Source organism: Barbus barbus (genome assembly GCF_936440315.1).
Source record: "Barbus barbus genome assembly, chromosome: 37".
Lineage (NCBI taxonomy): Eukaryota > Metazoa > Chordata > Actinopteri > Cypriniformes > Cyprinidae > Barbus > Barbus barbus.
The window spans coordinates 15375062-15394099 of NC_136715.1; the positions used below are offsets into that span (position 1 = coordinate 15375062).

The window sequence follows — 19038 nt, forward strand, 5'->3', positions numbered from 1 at the left end:
ATTATGAGCTTTAAATTGAACTGAGCACTGAATGGCTGCAAGGCAATAGGTCGATAGTTATTATATTTGATAGATTAATGAGTCTTGTTTGTCCCTCCTTTTTAAACTGTAAAATCACTCTAGCTTGAGATTTTATAATTTACTGTAATGTGGCTAATTATAGGTTTATTTCGTCAAAAATCGCAGTTATCTTCTTTCCAATAAGCTATGTAAATAAGTATATAAATATAGTCCCTTTTTCTCTTTATTTGTTTGTATTTCTTTCTTTTTACAATGGCAAATCACGTTTCTATTAATTCACAAATTAGTTCCTAAATCAAAGACCCACAAAAATTAAACAATTTCTCTTCATGTGAAACAGACACAAACATTTTAAATGGTGAAATCTGGTATTTTTTCTACACATGAAAAATAAATATATAGGCTATAAATAAATCCGACATTTTTGTATTCATTTTTTATTTTATTTTAGCATATTCGCTTTACTGTGTCAACAACTGTCAACAAATTTACAAATTTATCAAACATTTATTTTACACATAAGATGCATTTATTTATAAAACGCTTTCCCTTCATCTAGTCTACAAATAATTCCTCGGTAGCCCCTTATGGCAGTGGTTTCATTAAATAATATTTTATTCTGTTTTATGTACAATTCTTCGATGATGTGATGATTTTCTCCCGTCCCGTTCATCTTCGTTTCATGTCGGTGGTAGATGTTAAAGCACCACAAAAAAAAAAAAATCGTGCTGTTCATCAGTTGTCCTCGTTCGGTCGCGTCTCAGTTTTGGTGTCCTCTGGAAGAATCGTTACCGCCGGATAAAACGGCGTTATTGTGCAGTTTCCGTATGTGCTTTTTCAAGTCAAAGTTCCTACAGAAGCCTTTCCCGCAGGTCCCACAGGTGAAAGGCTTCTTGTCGTTGTGCGTGTGCATGTGAAACGTGAGGTTATAGATCTGATGGAAGGCTTTGCTACAGATTGAACACTTGTACTGTTTCTCGCCGCTGTGGGTCAGTTTGTGATTCTTGTAATTCCCTGAAAAAAAAAAAATATTTATAAAAACGAATTATGTCATTTTTTTCTCTCAGCAGGTCTACAGTTCATAATTAAGTAACATTTAGCAGAAGAGTTTCATTTCCAAGCCTTGCCTAATCAGCACTTTGCATGTTGAAGTCAAGAAGTTGTCAAACTTAGTTAATATAACGTCGAGAACTGTCGACGTACAAAGGATTTAAAGGTCTGTGTTTTGACCCATATGAAATGTAAAAATCTTGTAATGGTAAGTTGTTAGCTGAGTGGCAAATTGGTCTTATTTAAAATTGATAAAGGCTTCATTTCAACAACTTAAAAAAAAAAACAATCGAATGAAATAATTCAGAAGTTGCTAACCTTTTTGATGAAAGCCCTTTCCACAAAATTCGCAGACGAATGGTTTGTAGCCTGCGTGAATTCGGATATGTGTGTTTAAAGTCGAGCTTCTGTTGAAAGCTTTTCCACACTGGTTACATTTATGAGGTTTCTCCTGTGAATCAATTCACAACATCTGGGGAAGTAAATCTCGCGCGTGCATTTTATTCAAAATATATATTAAATTATTAAGGTTCTAAAATTGTAGTTTTTTATTTACTCACCTGTGTGTGAATAATTTTATGCCTACATAATGTGCTGGCCTGTCGAAAACCTTTCCCGCATACTTTACACACGAACGGCCTCGCGCCTGTGTGTACCGGCATGTGACGAGTCAGGTTATAGTGCGCGTTGAAGACCTATGAAAGAAAAACGAAAGAGCTTAATAAATAATAAATCATCTACAATTTATTGCGTGGGAGCATAATTTTACAGTCCCACATCCCTTCAAACCAACTTGACAAAATCCGTAATTTACCTTTCCACAAACTTCACACGTGAAGTTTTTGGGTTTTCCGTCAGCGGAGCAGTTATTCGTTTTGCTGTGCGCTTTCACTCCGTTCTTCTCAGTCAAACTGTGGTTCTCCCGCACTATCTGATCCAGCTGCCCAGGGAGATGCTCTTTATGTGGGTACTGAGGTGTGGGGAATTTCTCGGGTGAAACGCACGCAAGTTTAGCGTTCTCCAACAAGAGGAGCTTCTGATGCGCGCTAATGGCTTGTGCTTGAGAGTTCGCGATTGCTGAGGAAAATAAATGTCCGCTCAGCAGCTCGGACTGATGATAAGCCGAGTCCAAGTAATTGAAATAACACAACGATCCGTTAGTGGGCATGGCCAGCGCTTGGTGTATCACCTGCGGCTTAATGACCCTGCTTCCCGGCAACACCGAGTGCTTGATTCCCGCGTCCGCTTTACCGCAGACGCCGCAGTTGGATTTACACATGGCCGCTGAAGTGCATAATGCTCCCCTGAAATTAACTTTCCAAAACTCGGAATAGTTCATTAAAGCCTTGGCCTGCAGGTCGTAGCTGAACGGCTGTATCGGGATCATGCAGGGAATCGGGGTACACAAGCCGAGCGTCCTCTTCCCCTCGGACCCCTCGTGTCCTGCGCGGCGCTCCTCCTCCGCGGCGGCGGCTTTTGGTTCCGACGTCTTGGACATGATTCTGTCAATGGAAAAGGCCAGGGACTTGGGTGCCGCAGTGGCCCGGCTCCCGTCGTCTAGTCTCGGGCAGGACATCATTGTTTCCAGAGGGAGAGAGCTCGCCATTTCTACCCAACTTGGTGTGAGCATCGACCAGCCGCCCCGTCCTCTCCTGCGGAATTCCAGAGAAGCCAGGACATGCACCAGTTTAATAAGCACCTTGCTTTTACACTGTCATCCATTTGCATTCAAATGGCCATCCCCAGAACAATAGCGTCCAGGGGTACCCGATTAATGCTCATTAACTAGTACACACAAAATTAACAGGACATTACATAGCTCGTTAAACAGAGAATAAGAAAAAAAAAACCTCCCAGAGTCGATTCCTATTCAGCACCTGCGAAAATCTTACAGCAAACTTACGCCAGAGAGTCGATGTTGTAGTTTACCTTTTCCTCCAAAGCGCACAGCAGATGTATTCAACGATAACGGCGTGACTGCACTGTCACATTTTACTCGCAGACGTCCTCATCAGCGCGAGATCACTGTCTGGAGCACTTAGCTGACATCACTTGCTCTTGCTCTTATCAGGGTGACAAGGAAACGCCATCACCAGAACTGTCCCCTCTCCTACCGCTCATTTATACACGGCCACGGGGGTGGTATGCATGACAGATACTACAGATTATTATTTAAGTTTCTTGCCTCAAATGGTCTGTCGCGCATCCACTCACAGTTCATATTATGATCCGCGAGGTGCAGGTGCAGAGCAGTAAGACATAGAAATAATGTCTGTAAATGACATTAATTTAGTGGCTTTTCTTCAACTTCATTTTTATAACAAATGATGTTTTTATTTCTGTATTTAAATAGTTGATATTCACGATTTTGTACTTCACTTTTTGGTGTTATTTATTTAGTTATTTATTTAAAGGTGCTCTCAATTTCACAGGAAATGTGCAGCTCAGGTCGGTTTAATAAGAAGGATTTGTGAACCGTCAGACCAGTTTCAATTTTCATTGCAAGTTGCTAATCCTTGTCGCTGAAAATTGCTTTTCCATGCTGGTTTATACTTACTATTTGTACAATTGAGAAGGTCCAATTTCCACCTGTTTAGAGAGCAGATTGCGAGAGCAGAACCTCCCTCGGATCCTATTAAAACGTTTTTCCTCCTTCACCTATTCAGAGGAACCAATTTTCCAGCGCGATTCAGAGTTCAGCCTCCAAAGAAGCAGCTCTTTCACTTTTAGCCACTAAAGCACTGCGTGGAACCTGGTTTTGTGTTTTTCTGAAATAAAGGGAAGGATTAAAGCAGGGAAGAAAAGACTTAGCCTGGCCAGAGGTATAGCAAGAAATGGGGAAAAAAGAGAGACTCTTTTAAAGCTGTATAAAAAGTTTGCTGGAATCCAGTTTTGTGTGGTTGCTACAATGACCAGTCGCCCTCTCGTCTTTTTAAGAGGGCCAGCTTGAATTCATTTGTTTGCAGACGATTTCAACTGAGACACAACAAATTATTACAAAACGTCCGAAACGGAGCTTTTCAAGTTCAAACACTGGTTATCTCTACTGTGAGGAGAATATGGTTGAAGTTGCTCACACAGTGTCGCCTGAAGATGTTGACTTAACATTCTTCTGATTGAAGCGTGCTGACCTCTTCAAGCACAACTGCAGGACACTGGAATATCATTTGTTCGTGAATCGGAATCATTTGAATCTATTTTATATAGTAGCCTACATATTTCTGTAGTTTGGCTTTGCAACTTAATTGCACTTATTTGCTTATTGCAGTTATATTTCCACGAAATAAAACAAGCACAAAAATCCCATTCCCCACACCTGCAGCCGCAACAGAGAGGACTTTAAACAGGTTCCACTAATTCTACTCATATGTAAATGATCGAACTCTAATTTGAGTTTATTCAGGCACAATTAGCGGCGTGTCCGCACAATAAACATTGCTGTAACTCCACTCTCAGCCCACGAACACGTTGTGAAATGAGCTCAAATTCCCATTCAACGGACGCGCTCCTCTTCAGAAAGCGAAAAGACGGAGCGCGATTTACATGACAAATTGCTTGTGTATTAAGGCGGGATTAATTGTCTTATAAAAAATACAGACCTTCAAATAGATTTTGAGAATAAATGGCCAGTACAAACCACTATTAATTCGCACACTATACTAAGAAATGAACGTTTTGGCACAGTTTTGTTTTGGTAGGCTATATAATATAGGCCTATTGTAATTGCTTTGGAACGAAATCTTAATTAATAGCCTATTAGTCGAATGGCCACTCTTACAAAAATGCATTACAGAATATTGGAAGCATTTTTGTAGACTTGTCTAAACAAAAACAGGATTTATTTATTTATTTCGGGGTTGGGGTGCATCATATTTGCATTTGGGAATAAAATCTGTTATTTATATAATTTTAACCTACATTGCATTACTCTTATTTTGTATTACTTTTCATGTAAAAAGGCCCAAAACAAAACTTTTAAACTGGTCCAGCCTCCCAGGGTTGATTTCTTAAAAGTGATCACAATTCACAATGAGTTTTTTTTCCTTGGCTACATGTCATTGAGTGTGTAGAATGAACAGTGAATATGCTTAAACAGGCATAAGTTATCATGGTCAATCAACATATTCACTGTTACTGGCTGTTCATTTTCAGCGGGCTTCTTTTTCTTTGCCCACTGTTTAATTAAACCACGCTTGGTTCTTTAATAAATGAGTTCATCTTTGCAACAGCAATGACAGCTTGTGAATGGTAACAGGTTACATTAAGAGAAGAACTGAAAAGCTTGTATCCAACACAAATGTGTTGTACTTACTGATAATGATGACACCTGTGAATTTAGCAGCTTTTAATTCCAGGCGTTCTAAGGAAAGTGTGTAAGCTTAATTGCATGAATTGCAGGATAAGATAGACAAACACATAGGAAGCGAGACACAAGCACACCTCCAGAAACACATTGTGCCACACTTTATGGCAGGGATCCCACCCTTAGGTGCATTTAGAGACCAGCGCTTCCAGTCCATCTGTTCTCAGATAAGTCAAAGGGTCTTGATTTAAAAAAGTATGGATTTGAGGATACAGCGCTAGAAAACAAACGATGATCAGTTCACTTTTCGTCAATGATTTGAGTGAAATGGTTTGATTGCTTAAGTCAATGTTCTCTGAATAACAAGTGAATTCTTTCATTCATGTGTAACAGTGAATGGAGTTCAAAGGTGTGCATTTGATAACATTCTGTACACAGCCAATATATACAAGGTAAGATGTTTTTTATGCAAATAAACTATATGTGAAACACTATCCTGTTTTGCATTTTCTTGAAATGGATCCTCATACTTAATGTTGGATTCAATTAATTTATGTTTAATATAAACAATCATTATCATTCTGAAGGAGATGGCTTGTCAGAGAGGAGGGAGTCTGTGTGTGAGCGGATAGGGTTGTAAATTGACAATATGCCAGCTTTGCTTGAATATGCCAGGTTCTGTGATGATACACACGCACACACACACATACCAAACCTACGTATACACCCAAACACAGATATAAAGTTAAATTAACTGCTTTTCCATACAAAAAATAAAAATTCTGTTGAAATCCAACCACTTCAAATGTATTATTCAGATGTTATTGATATGACAAAGCATGCACTCTTACATTTTTTGTCATGCACATTTCATATTATGTCTGAAAGATGGGTTTTGTTAGATATTGGACATCTTTCAACTACTGCCTGAGAAATAATGTTTCTCAGAATTAGTCATTAATTATACTATATGTTCTTTTCCTTAAGCTGTATTTTTTAAATATGTAAGATATTTGAAAGTGCTCATTTTGCTGCATTTCCTCTAAAGGTCTGAAAGCCATGTCTAGCCACACATCTATTTATTTTTTTAACCACAACATCTCACTGGTCACGATGACCTCTGACCTGACCTGCAGTCATTATAACAACATGGATACATCTATTTGAACTTTTCTTATTAGACATAAAACACCAGTTTGGGAGGATGAAAGTTTTCTGCATATATATTCTGATTACTTACCTAACTCTACTTTTTACTCTTTCTTCTCCTCCTCCTCCTCCCTTTTCCTTATATCTTATTATTTTGGGCTTTTCTTTTGATATTCACTACTTCATCCCTTATATATAATAATTGAAATACTCTGCACTTTAGATGTCAAATAAGATAGATCTTATTTCCTATTCAGAATTTATTGTAATATATTTATTTTATTTGTTTTATTGTATTAAAAAATTTATTTAATAAATGTTTTATTCCCTATTCTAAAATTGATCTCTGACATAGTCTTTACTCATCTGTCTGGATCTCACTGCCTCAGTTACCAACATTCTTCAGCAACATTCTTCAAAATATCTGAAAGAAACAGCTGAAAGAAATTCATACAGGTTTGGAACAACTTGAGGGTGAGTAGATGATTACAGAACTGTCATTTTTGAGTGAACTATCCCTTTAAGTGTTATCTTCTTTTGTTCCACATCAGAATAGAATAAGTCATACAGTTTTGGAATGATATGAGGTTGAGTAAAGGACGACAGAATTTTTAAACCCTTAAGGTATGTTTTATGTATGTATGTATGTTAGTTAGTTAGTTAACAAAAGGCCCCAAACATAAGGGTTAAAGAGGAACGTTTTCACTAAAGTTGAGTACCAAAATCTAATTTATTATGTATTTGTCCTTTTTTTTTTTTTTGAAGCTTTCTCTAAACATAGTCACGTAACCTTTACATTTCTGCAAATAGTTTTTCGGATTTCTACAAAAATGCTTACCTCAAGCAAACATACAGACAAAAAAAAAAAAAAAAACACTCTTATAGCAATAGTAAGAGAAAAAGAAAGTAGCTGTCGAAGTTGCAAAGAAAACGGTGACCAAGGAGAACAGCTGTGTTGTCAGGCAATTGCTGCGGACTGCAAAAAAATGGCTGTTTTAACTCAGACTTGAGTGAGTCCTTTTGTCAGCCAAGACATTCCAGCAGCCCATCAGTTTCTCACCTGCGCCTCACTGCCTGTCTGTTCAGCTCTCTTCAGCATCCCAGAATCACTCAGATGTGTGCATATGGCAAACATTTGCATGGTCGCAGTACTTTCAATAGCTATTTTTGATTGTGTGGTCTTGTCCATACACTGCTCCCTATCTAGTGCATGCTCTCTTAGCCAGCTCTTTTCTGTTTAAAATTGTCTTTCAGTGCACCTTTCTTCTCTATTTTCCTTTTCAAGTCCTAACGTTCTTTCAAGTGCTAGTGAACCACTTTTGCTCCTGCCTCTATTTTTCTGACCCTTGTCCGTGTGCAGTATGTTCTCTATAATATCAGCTGTGAATGGTGTAGTGGTCTCCAAAGCATGGTGGTGGTGGGGTGGGGGACTCCACCGCACCTTTGATGCTCCGAGCAAAAGGTTTGAATGCTTTTTTCAGAACAATGGCATGAAAGTCTGACAAAGCCGCAAGTGCAGGGCAACCTGAGTAACCCCCTTCACCTTCCTATTCACCATTCACGTCCCTCATCTGTCCACCAAATTAAATATGGTCCGCAAAATGGACAAGGGAATGTCCCCTCCGGTGTTATGGGGATGGAGGAGACTGCGGGACGCAGATGATGTGTCTTGTGAGTAAGGCCGGGCATTAACATATTCGCTTCAGGCTGCAGAACAGGTGGATGAGGGAAGGATGGGAATTAGAAAGAGCGAGGGATGGCATTCGAGCCATTTGATTGGCTGCGGAGAATGTGAGCTCATTGCTCTCAAGGGCCTGGTTATCCACTTTAAACTTATTTCAAGCATATTTGTGTTTCTTTGAGGAGATGTCTCAAGTTATCAGACTCTCACATAACATCACCATTCAGAGGCCACGCTGCACAGTACAACACTGTGCACTTGTAATTCTTTAGAAATTGTTTTATTAGAACGGTTTTTCATACTAGTACTTTATATAATGAATTGCCACGAATATTTGTGAACCTGGACCAAAAAAAACTGTCTCACATCACACAGGTATATTTGTAGCAATAGCCAACAATATGGGTCAAAATTACCGATTTTTCTTTTATCCCAAAAATCATTAGGATATTAAGTAAAGATCATGTTCCATGAAGATATTTTGTAAATTTCCTACCGTACTCATATCAAAACATAATTTTTCTAACTAATTAGTGATATGCATTTCTAAGTACTTCATTTGGACAACTTTAAAGGCATTTTTTTTTTCTTTTTTTCTTTTTTTTTGCACCCTCAGATTCCAGATATTCAAATAGTTGTATCTCAGTCAAATATTGTCCTATCATAACAAACCATACATCTCAATTTTAGATCTCAATTTTCAGATCTCAATTTTAAAAAAAATTGACCCTTATGACTGGTTTTGTGATCCAGGGTCACATTTATTTTGTGGCATTAACTACATTTATAAAAAAAAGATTTCTATTTCAATAAATAGGAAGTCGTGGCCTAATGGTTAGAGAGTCGGACTCGTAATCCAAAGGTTGTGGGTTCGAGTCTCCGGCCGGCAGGGATTGTAGGTGGGGGGAGTGAATGTTCAGCGCTCTCTCCACCCTCAATACCACGACTGAGGTGCCCTTGAGCAAGGCACCGAACCCCCAATTGCTCCCCGGGCGCTGCAGCATGGCTGCCCACTGCTCCGGGTGTGTGTTCACGGTGTGTGTGTGTGTGTGTGCATTTGTTCACTACTCACTGCTGTGTGTGTGCACTTGGATGGGTTAAACGCAGAGCACCAATTTCGAGTATGGGTCACCATACTTGACAATACGTCACGACTTTACTTTACTTTACTTTTATTCATCAAATAATCCTAAAAATGCATCATATTATTAAAATAGTATTAAAAATATATATAAATCAGCATATTAGAATGATTTCAGAAATATTTTATTTACTAAAAAATAAATTACATTTTAAAATATAGCCTATTATAATAGAAAACGGTTATTTTAAATCATAATATTTCACAATATGTTTTTCTTGTAATCAAATAGCCTAAATTGGGCTCAAGAGACTTCTACATTTTGAATGAAATTTTCCTTAATGTTTATATGTTGCTGAATTTATTTTCTGTAAATATAGTGCTATATGTTGAATATTGTCACTTTTCTGTGGGTTGAATAAACGTGTCAGCCATGCGTTAATAATATAGCACCTCTCCAATAAATGCTTATGACGACTTGAAATACTTGAAGCACATCTGCATCTTTATTCAAAAGTTTCCTATAAAGTGATTTGAAAAGGTCAAAACAGTCAACGATTTGAATTCCTAATTTCCTGCTAATTGTAAAATTAATAAGCTAACACGGGTGATTGCGGCATGTGATGGAGTCTTGATTTATCGTATAGCTCGCTTGAAGGGCGGATATTAGGTGGAAAGGCACAGTGAGCTCTCAAGCATAAGCCCATTCACAGGGCCAGATATGACACACTTTATCCTCTGAGCCATTTCTGATTAAAGCAGGATGATGATCGTCATCTTCATCTCTCTTTGTCTCTCATTGACTCTCACCCTGTCGGTGCTTCCATGAGCTGAACATAATGTGAGATTACTTCAAACATTAAGCTATTCATATAAAAAAAAATAATAATAATCAGGTCCGTTGTACCCCGGTCCTAATGCGGAGATAAGATGGTTGCAGCTTGGCTTAAAAAAACCCATAAGAGGCTTTGAATTGTCCTTGTTGAAGGGATCTGACATCTACCTGTTTACTTAGAGGGTTTACTTAGAGAAGCAAGCTGGCATCCAATCGCTGCACGCGCTACTGAGAACCGTCATCGCACAATGACATCTGCTCGAGCAGGCACGGTGAAATACGCATGCTGTGGGCCTCGAATCGAAACGTTTAAGTCTAACCAAACGTTGGCACACAAATGTAATCGTGTGCTACTTTACCGGTGTCTGCAGTTTCTGTTTTTCATTTGTTCCGGAGGTCACACGCTGCGCTCGGAGCCGGGCCTCGCCTCGCATCCACGTCACGCAGATACGAGTGCGAACCTGGGGCCAGTTCTTGTTGCGACGGTCAATTGGAGAATCTTTTATTTGGATACACTTATCGTTCCTATTTCCTAACCTGATTGAGGCTTAAAAGCCAAAGCAGCTCAGATCGTGCCAGAATAAATCTCCTTGCCCATTAATCTGTCGCCGGGTCCTCTCCCTCTCGAAATTGTTGCATTGCGGCAGGATTTATGAGGAAATTAAATGTATGATATCTGAGCCTCCTCTTATGGCGCTCCGCGCTCGGCGACCGAGCATTTCTGTCGTCCTCTGTTGATTACAGTGAAATCAGGGCGAGAGTGGCGACTCGGAGGAAGCGAACATTCCCGCAATTAGGTCACAGCGGCGGGCCACAGGAACATATTCTGTCATTCATTCATTTGTCTTTCCCTGCCCTGTGCCCCCGCGCCGAACAACACACCAAATTGTATCCGTGGGTTCGAATCGGAAAGTGTAAGGAGATGAAAAGGCAATTTCCATCTGCTAGTTAAAGCTCCCCCGTTCCCTTTTCTGGGTCTGAGTGCTGCATTATTGCCCATAGTCTGTGCTCCAGGGGGTTAAACGAAACACTTCACCTCGGTTATACTTAACAATTATGTGCCAGTGGACACGACGCGGTGTTATTCAACGAGATGACGTGTAAATGCTGAATGATGCATTATACCACTGTACGATCATCACTGGACCATTATAGATCATAAATACGAGCAAAATATCATTTTCCAGCTCACCAAAACACACCCGTTCTTAAATTCAGATCACTGTAAAGATATAAAAGCATTTTCAACCTCATTATTTTTTTGCACAGAAATATTAAGCACCGCAACTGTTGATCATAATAAGAAATGTGGGTTTAGCAACAAATCAGTAGCCTATATTAAAATCATTTTTGAAGACCGATGAGTAATGGCTGCTGAAAATAAATTGTGTCAAAGGAATAAATTACATTTTAAAATATATTACAATAGAAATCAGTTGTTTTAAATTGAAATGCAATTTCTCAATATTACTGTATTTTTGATCAAATAACAGCAGTCTAGTCGGCGCTGATTGCCTTGTGGTTTGTGGGCTTCTGTGCTTCTGGTGAGAAGTGGGGGTAGAGTGGGGGGAAACGCCCCCTTAAGGATTGTGTCATTTTTTTTTCAGTGTAACAAAAGTTACATGTGTTCAGAAAAGTTATCATTGTTTTAGTGACAAAGACATAAATTATAAACCAAGTATGAAAAGAGTTATGTTGTTTTTTACAAAAAATTAATTTGTGCCAAGGGGCATTTTATCCCACCTATGGGGCAAAACGCCCCCATGGGTGGGGTAAAATGCCCCCCAGTCTTTAAAATACTTTTTTTTCTTATTGCTGAAAATTGACTCATTTACTGTGAAATCCGTTTTCTCTCCAGTGCACCTTCATGGTGAAAACTTCTATCACTCTTGTCAGTGTAGTCCATAGTTACAATAAAAAATTATCTTTATCTTGTGGTTATTTTGGGAAAAAACAGTAGGGGGCATTTTTCCCCACTCTACCCTATAACTCCACTGTCCTATAAACAAAGGTATAAAATCCCCAAAAATATAACTTCATAAAAATAAATAAATATATGCAGCCTTGGTGAGCATAAGAGACTTCTTTCAAATCTTAATACAATTAAATTAACATTTGTAATCCTCCTTGCGACTGTTGTCTAAAATATCTCTTTATTTAAATATAAATGTACAGAATTTTGGAATTTGTTAGTGATGTTCAAATATTAACAGTTTTGGTACCAAGATGCCATCTTGGTTGGTTTTTCTCATCCTTAAGGATTTATTTTCAAGCAATCTATATTCTAATTAAGATATTCCATCTTCATTTAATGTGCCATGGTCATAATATCTAATCCCGAATTTATACTTACTGTCTTGAAGACCAGACTGATTTGTTTAGAAAATCTTATATGAAAAATGTTAATCTGGTTGATAAGATCTGCCTTGGGACTGGCCTGTGTCATCTTTGGTCAGTCAATCTCCTTCTGTCCTGCAATACAGGCACTGAAGATGAGCTATGTCTTAATCCCAAAATATTAATCTCAGACTTTTTCTTTTTGGTGGAAGTGGGTGGGTGTGGGGAGAGGTTAAGACACGGTTGTGCTTTACTTATACTGTAAATACCGAATGAAGCCTGTGCCGTATGTAGGTGTTGCTTTTGAGTGGCCGTAACTTTATGTATAAAGGCTTCTAAGTTTAATAAAACATTGTGACCTTTACTGTTACTCATTTAAAAGCAAAAAACAAGTTCTGAGTTTGAATTCTTTTATTTTTATAAGTCCAGATTCTTGCATTCCAACTGTGGGTGTACATAAGGCCGACGCAAGATGAATCCACCGGTTACTTTCCACAAAATCAAAAGCTTTCAGATAAGATTTCAGACAACTGGGACATGCAGCTACTGCACAGAGGGCAATATAAAGCGCTATATACACAAAACAATAGTGGCAATGATGAAAACCTACAAGCGTTTAGAGGCTATCCAAATAGAGGGATCAGAAATGCTTTGTTGCAAAGAAACAAAAAGGATACAAACAAAACGCCTCCTTGTGATTCCACCCCCAAAATACAGAATAAATACATTAGTTTTTTTTGTTTTTTAATTACGCATGGCTTAAAAACATAAAAAGTATCGACGTCAGTTTAAGTATTTCACAAATAAGCAATGGGAATATATTGCGTCTCTAAAATACAGCTACAGACATATGACCTTAACTATCTCGTTAAAAAAGGTGTCTCAAAACATTTTGGGTTTAAAACACATTGTGGATTTTTGACATGTTGTTGAAGTCAGCTGAATATATAAACATCTGACCAAGTTAATACAATCATGTCAGTTGGCCTACACTCCAAAAGAAACAAGGTCTATGCACAGTTATGCCATTAATGTATTTACAATACATCGAAGCAGTGCCATACAGATTTGCATTGAACAGGGAGACGACGAGCATTATTCCTTACCATCTCACACAACATCTTTTACAAATGGTACTCCATATTGCTTAGAAACATTTAGAAATTAATTTCAGACATTTCACTCCAAAACCCATCAAACTGTGTCAATTAATTTTAAATTCGGTTAATATATGCTTTTGTTTTTGTCATATGAATAGAGATTCTTATTTTTAATTTAATCTTAATTGAAGTTGGTCCCTTATTTGTCATAGAATATGAGGTTAACAACATTCAGACATGTGCGAGCGATGGACAGTGGTGTACATGCATCATTTTAGGCCACGATAAACGTGTCTGACCGAATTGTCCACACCTAATTGTCTCCAGCAGGATCTAGTCGTCTTCCTCATCGCTGTCCTTCATGGATATGCCTTGCATCCCTCCCTCTCTTACAGATGCTGTAGCTTCTTCTAGAATCAGCCTGTTTCTCACTGTCTCATACATCTTGCTGTTCAGAGTGGAGTCCAACACACCTTGTAGTCGGAAATCACGATACTTTTTCTGCAAAACATATAGAGCATTGTGGGAATAGGTATGAGGCATGAAGCAGAATGACATGAAGTGGATCTAGCGTGCGTTTAGTTATATAAACATGGAAGAAAAAAATATTTTTGTCTCTTCTCATGAATATGGGTACAGAACTTTGATGTTCCATTAGCATTTGAAGCAGTAAGCATGTTTGTTTTGTATATGTAGACCCTATTAAACTATCTATGTTAACTTTGCATAACATTTAAACATAATCGCCAAGCTCAACTTTCAACACTATTACTACTGTTATTCGAAGAAAAAAAGATCAAGCAGATATTTCCTTCTGTTATTTAAAAAAGTACACTACGGTTCAAACCTTTTTTTTTAATCTCTTATTTTCACCAAGGCTGCATTTATTTGATCAAAATCAGTAAAAATATTATTACTATTTAAATAGTTGTTTTCAATTTGAATATACCGTAAAGTGTAATTTAAACATATGATGGCAAAGCTGAATTTTCAGCAGCATTACTACAGTCTTCAGTGTCACATGATCCTTCAGAAATCATTCTAATATGCTGGTGTGCTGCTCAAAATACATTTATCAATGTTGAAAAAAGTAGTTCTGCTCATTTTTTTCCAGGTTTCTTTGAAATAGCCTCTTGTCTTTTGATCAACTGAATACATTCTTGCTGAATAAAAGTATTAATTTCTTAAATAAATTACTGACCCCAAGCTAGTCCCTACTGAGTGGAAAATAAATCTGCAGCCCTGTTTCAATATTTTTATTTAATTCTTATTCCTAAAAATAAAAACCATGCACATGCATGTCACTAATTTTGGTAACAGATATTGTACTCCATTTATGGAAAGTTGCATCCAGTTGTTATTCTGGTTTTCTTGGAAATTGTAAATGAGGAAAACATGACAATGAGGTCTTCTTTATCCAGTACTAAACCTAATCTATGCTTGGGAAAATGAAGGAAAACAATCTGATATAGATCTAAAAAGAAACCTGCATCTGTGAGATATATCCACACACAGAGAGAGACACACCATATGAGTGCACAGAAATAAATGTGTAATGTCATACTATGAAATCCTGTTGATCTGTTGATGCTGTTGTAAAATCAAGCACAAGCGGAGGCTGCAGAGGAAGACCGCCTTCACTTGGCTGATCCACCACTGTAATCTGACTCTGATTGGACGGCATGTGCATATTTTTATAGCATGTGTTTACAAGTACATTTGGTGCAAATACTGTGCTACGATTCCTTCCTGCACATACTTGGGCAGTTTTGTGCAGTTTTGCACAAATACCCACACTTTAGTGGTCAATGATGCTGTAGTGTTTACCTTTACAATTCTGATGAGGATTTTCAGCTGATACACATGCAACTGCAGGTCCATACGGTCTGTCAGCCAGGTGCCCAGGAGATTCATTGTGCTGGTGTACCATTGCTGAAACACAAATACATTGTTCTCCAGCAAAGACAGACACACATATAAATGCTGCCACACACAAACACATAGGGAAACCCATCTACAAAAACACAACAAACAAGTGTAGGCAGTAGTTTTGTATCAAGAGAGGAGATTATGTGAATGAAAATCCTTTTAGTACAAGATCTAAAAATACTCACCAATCTGATATAGCACAACTTTAAACCAGCAATGACAACGATAGACAACCTATACACTACCAGTCAAAAGTTTGGTATAATTAAGATTTTGGGCTTTTTTTTTTTTCCAATTTATTATCACTATTTATTATTGGGGTTATTAGGATAAAAAAACCCTAATAAAATAACACTTTTATTCAGCAAGGACAAATTAAAATGATCAAAAGTGACAGTACAGACGTGTATAATGTTACAACAGATTTCTATTTCAAATAAATGCTGACCTTTTGAACTTTCTATTCATCGAAGAATCCTAGAAAAATGCATCATGGTTTTCACAAATATATTGTACAGCAAACAAAACCTGTTTTCAACAGAAATAATAAGAAATGTTTCTTGAGCAGCAAATTTGCATATTAGAATGATTTCTGAAGGATCATGTGACACTGAAGTAAATAAATTATATTTTAAAATATATTCAAATATAAAACAGCTCTTTTAAACGATAACATTATTTCACTATATTACTGTTTTTACTGTATTTTTAATCAAATGAATGCAGCATTGGTGAGCACAAATGACTTCTTTCAAAAACTTTAATTAACACCCATAATCTTAATTATTCATTTTTGACCGGTAGGAGTTTTCTTCTACTAAATTTGGCATCAAGTAAACTAGTTATGGAGGAAAATGACTGGCAGAACAGAGCTTAAAGAGGCACTGCAAGCAAACTGGTGACATTATAAGGAGGGCTGTTCATAAAAGAGGTCCCAACAAGCTCTGCCTTGGAGAAAGTCCTTCTGTCACAGCCATGATCCTCACCCAAAACCTCTCCCTGTCTCCACAGCTCCACCCAGGAACTGGTAATTGACAGTTTCGGATCCCATCAGCTATCTCCTGTGCTGCTTTTGGACACGGATCATGAGAGATGTTGCCCATGTTAAGCCAGCCACAATCCTGCCCTCAGCCTGCGCTTCAGACGGTGGCACTTTCTGTTACATTGAGGGAGAAAGATCCATCATTCCCAGCGGACATGTTGTCTTTACCGCAGTCACAATGAGCTTACTAATATAACAGTGGCTCAGGGTGTTATTTTTTACGAGACTTCCTCTAGTTCTAAGAGTGTTGCTCTCCATTTCCACTCAGTGGAACTCACTGAACTCAAAGCACCTCCCAAATAGCCAGTGCACGTAGCTTTTGGGCTACAGATGTTAGACCGTGGGGAAGATCTCGTTTGAAGTCTAATTGATTAGTTATGATCGAGCTGGTCTGATGGTAATCTGAGCTGACTGAGTCTCAACGGTTTAGGAGCTGAGCAAATCGAGCCAAAGACACAGGAGCTGTGTCTTGGGTAACTGCAGCACACTTGACAGTTTACTTTTTATAGATCTTGCATGCAAAATCCACTTTGCACCCACAGTTTGAAAAAGCATTACGGCTCTGTTGGTGATGACCAAAAAAAAAAAAAAAAAAAAGGAAAATGTATCCTTGTCAAAAGACTTGAGTAGTAAACATAACACAAGTTGCTAAGCCAATTGTTCCAGTGGTTCCACCAGTTTAACACAATGAATGAAGTGCAATCCATCTGCGTTTAAGTGGTACACTGGTAAAATTATGCCACTAAGGTGTGTCCAAATAATCAAATAGGTGTTTTAGGATTTGATCTAAGCGGCTGAGCTCAGTGGCTCGTCCCTGCAGTGAATCAGAGCTTGGTGTTGCTCTGTGAGGGCTGGTGCTCTGTGCCTGTGAAAGATTGGGCAGCCGGGCCGCGATGGACCCCCACAGGGAGGCCAGACCTGGAGCAACTGCTCTCTCTCACACTCAGTCTTTCTCTCATGCTCACTCTATTTCTTCTACATTTGTTCCTAAAATAGTGTGACCTCTCCGTCCTCTATCATTTTAAAGGAATGAGACACCCACAAATAAAAATACTGTCATCATTTACTAAAATCATGTCAATCTAAACCTGTATGATTGACTTTCTTCTGTGGAGCACAAAAGAAGACAGTTTTGTATATTTTGATGAATGTTTTGAAGAATGAAAACTGGTGTTGTCTGTACTATGAAAGTAAATAGAGTCTGAATACAACACTGGACTCCACTGACTTTTATGTTCCAAAGAATAAAGAATGTTTGGAATGACTTGTAAATAATGGCAACATACACGTAAATGATGATCATTTGAATTTTTGGATTTGGTTTCTTTAAACCCATTACTAGCAAACCATCAATTCACTTAATGACATAATCGATATTTACAAATTGAAATTGCTATATTAATAATTTAGTTCCACTTTATAATCCCTGCTGTGAGCACCAAATCAGATGCCGAATCAGAATCAAATGATGCCCAAGGCCAAGAAAGACATATTCATATAGTACATTCTGCTAAATCAATTTTTAAACTTGTGAGAGACTCGTCCAGTAAGACCGCGTCCTCTATGGTCTTGGTTGTGAAATGAACAGTGCTGGCAGTGGGACATTGTTCTGCTGTCAGCAGAGAAACAGAAGACTCTCCGAGAGCGTATTATGTACAGTGGCACTTTTTGGATATTGAGCAGCGGGAAGCTGGCAATAGCTGCTAGCCAAAACAGGAGTATCATGACTCTGAATGCATAATGAAAGAAGCGGATATGGGAGAGAAAAAAATCTGTGATCATCTAACGAGTTCCATCTGATATTGGAAAGCGCGAGGGCTGCGTGTACACGTGCGTGTGTGTTGGACGCGTACGCTATGGTTACCGATACAACACACATGAACATCTGCAGGGCCCCCACACCTCTAGCGGGGAGCGCTGAAAGGCTGAGCGACCTCCTGCCCCCTGCCACACCACGCACATGCACAAGCCGCGCTCCTAAGCTTGTGTTCACACTCTCATCTTTGACATGTTACAGGAAGCCATAGCGCCTAGCAGGGGGGCAACAAACAGAATTCAGTGTAAGGTTGCACATCCATCCACCCCCGTCACAGACGCGCGCGTGTTCACGACTCGCTTTTAATCGAATCCTGAAGCACCTGAAGGCTAGCGGCTCCTATGTGAGGAGGACCAGAAGGAAGAAAGAGCTGGTAAGTTTCGAGCTAGGATTAGAAAAAAAACACACTCTTACAAAAGCAGGAATGCCGAGGAGGGGGCGGGGGCTCGGTGGGGGGTAATGGGGGGATTACAAGCAACCTGTGACTCTGCCTCTTTCTGCCCTTGCTGGTGGTAGTGGCTCTGTAAATGTGTGTGTGTGTGTGTGTGTATGTGCCACTCGGCCTGCTCTCGGAGGCCTAGGCTGTTTGAGAAGCGCTCCTGCTGGGACCCAGCTGTGTCTGCAATTAGCAGTAGGGATGGAATGATGATGGTTGTTAGCGCTGATGTTAATGCAAAGCGACAGGCCGGTGGAG

The 19038-nt window shown here is 38.7% G+C and overlaps 2 protein-coding genes across 13 annotated transcripts in view; both read right to left on the minus strand.

The window, feature by feature from the left end:
- Positions 1-470: 470 nt before the first annotated feature.
- fezf2 (FEZ family zinc finger 2) lies at positions 471-3221 on the minus strand. 2 transcript variants are annotated; one of them, XM_079396904.1, is made up of 5 exons: positions 3124-3221; positions 1886-2723; positions 1632-1766; positions 1390-1522; positions 471-1035 (listed from the first exon to the last, which is right to left on the minus strand). In XM_079396904.1, exons 1-5 carry the CDS (start codon positions 3159-3161, stop codon positions 782-784), a joined length of 1398 nt encoding a protein of 465 aa, XP_079253030.1. In that variant the 5' UTR covers positions 3162-3221; the 3' UTR covers positions 471-781. The 2 variants fall into 2 exon arrangements, with proteins under 2 accessions (XP_079253030.1, XP_079253029.1); XM_079396903.1 differs by having other exon boundaries at positions 3001-3165.
- Positions 3222-13890: 10669 nt separating this feature from the next.
- The window catches only part of LOC306857287 (calcium-dependent secretion activator 1), a gene marked incomplete at its 3' end in the record, with an annotated part of 95948 nt that continues 90800 nt past the window's right edge, over positions 13891-19038 (minus strand). For all 11 annotated transcript variants that reach the window (XM_079397155.1, XM_079397164.1, XM_079397160.1 and 8 more), the window contains 2 exons: positions 15385-15489; positions 13891-14058 (listed from right to left, as the gene is read on the minus strand). In XM_079397155.1, the coding sequence (XP_079253281.1) occupies positions 13891-14058; positions 15385-15489 (273 nt within the window). The remainder of the gene's footprint in view (positions 14059-15384; positions 15490-19038) is intronic.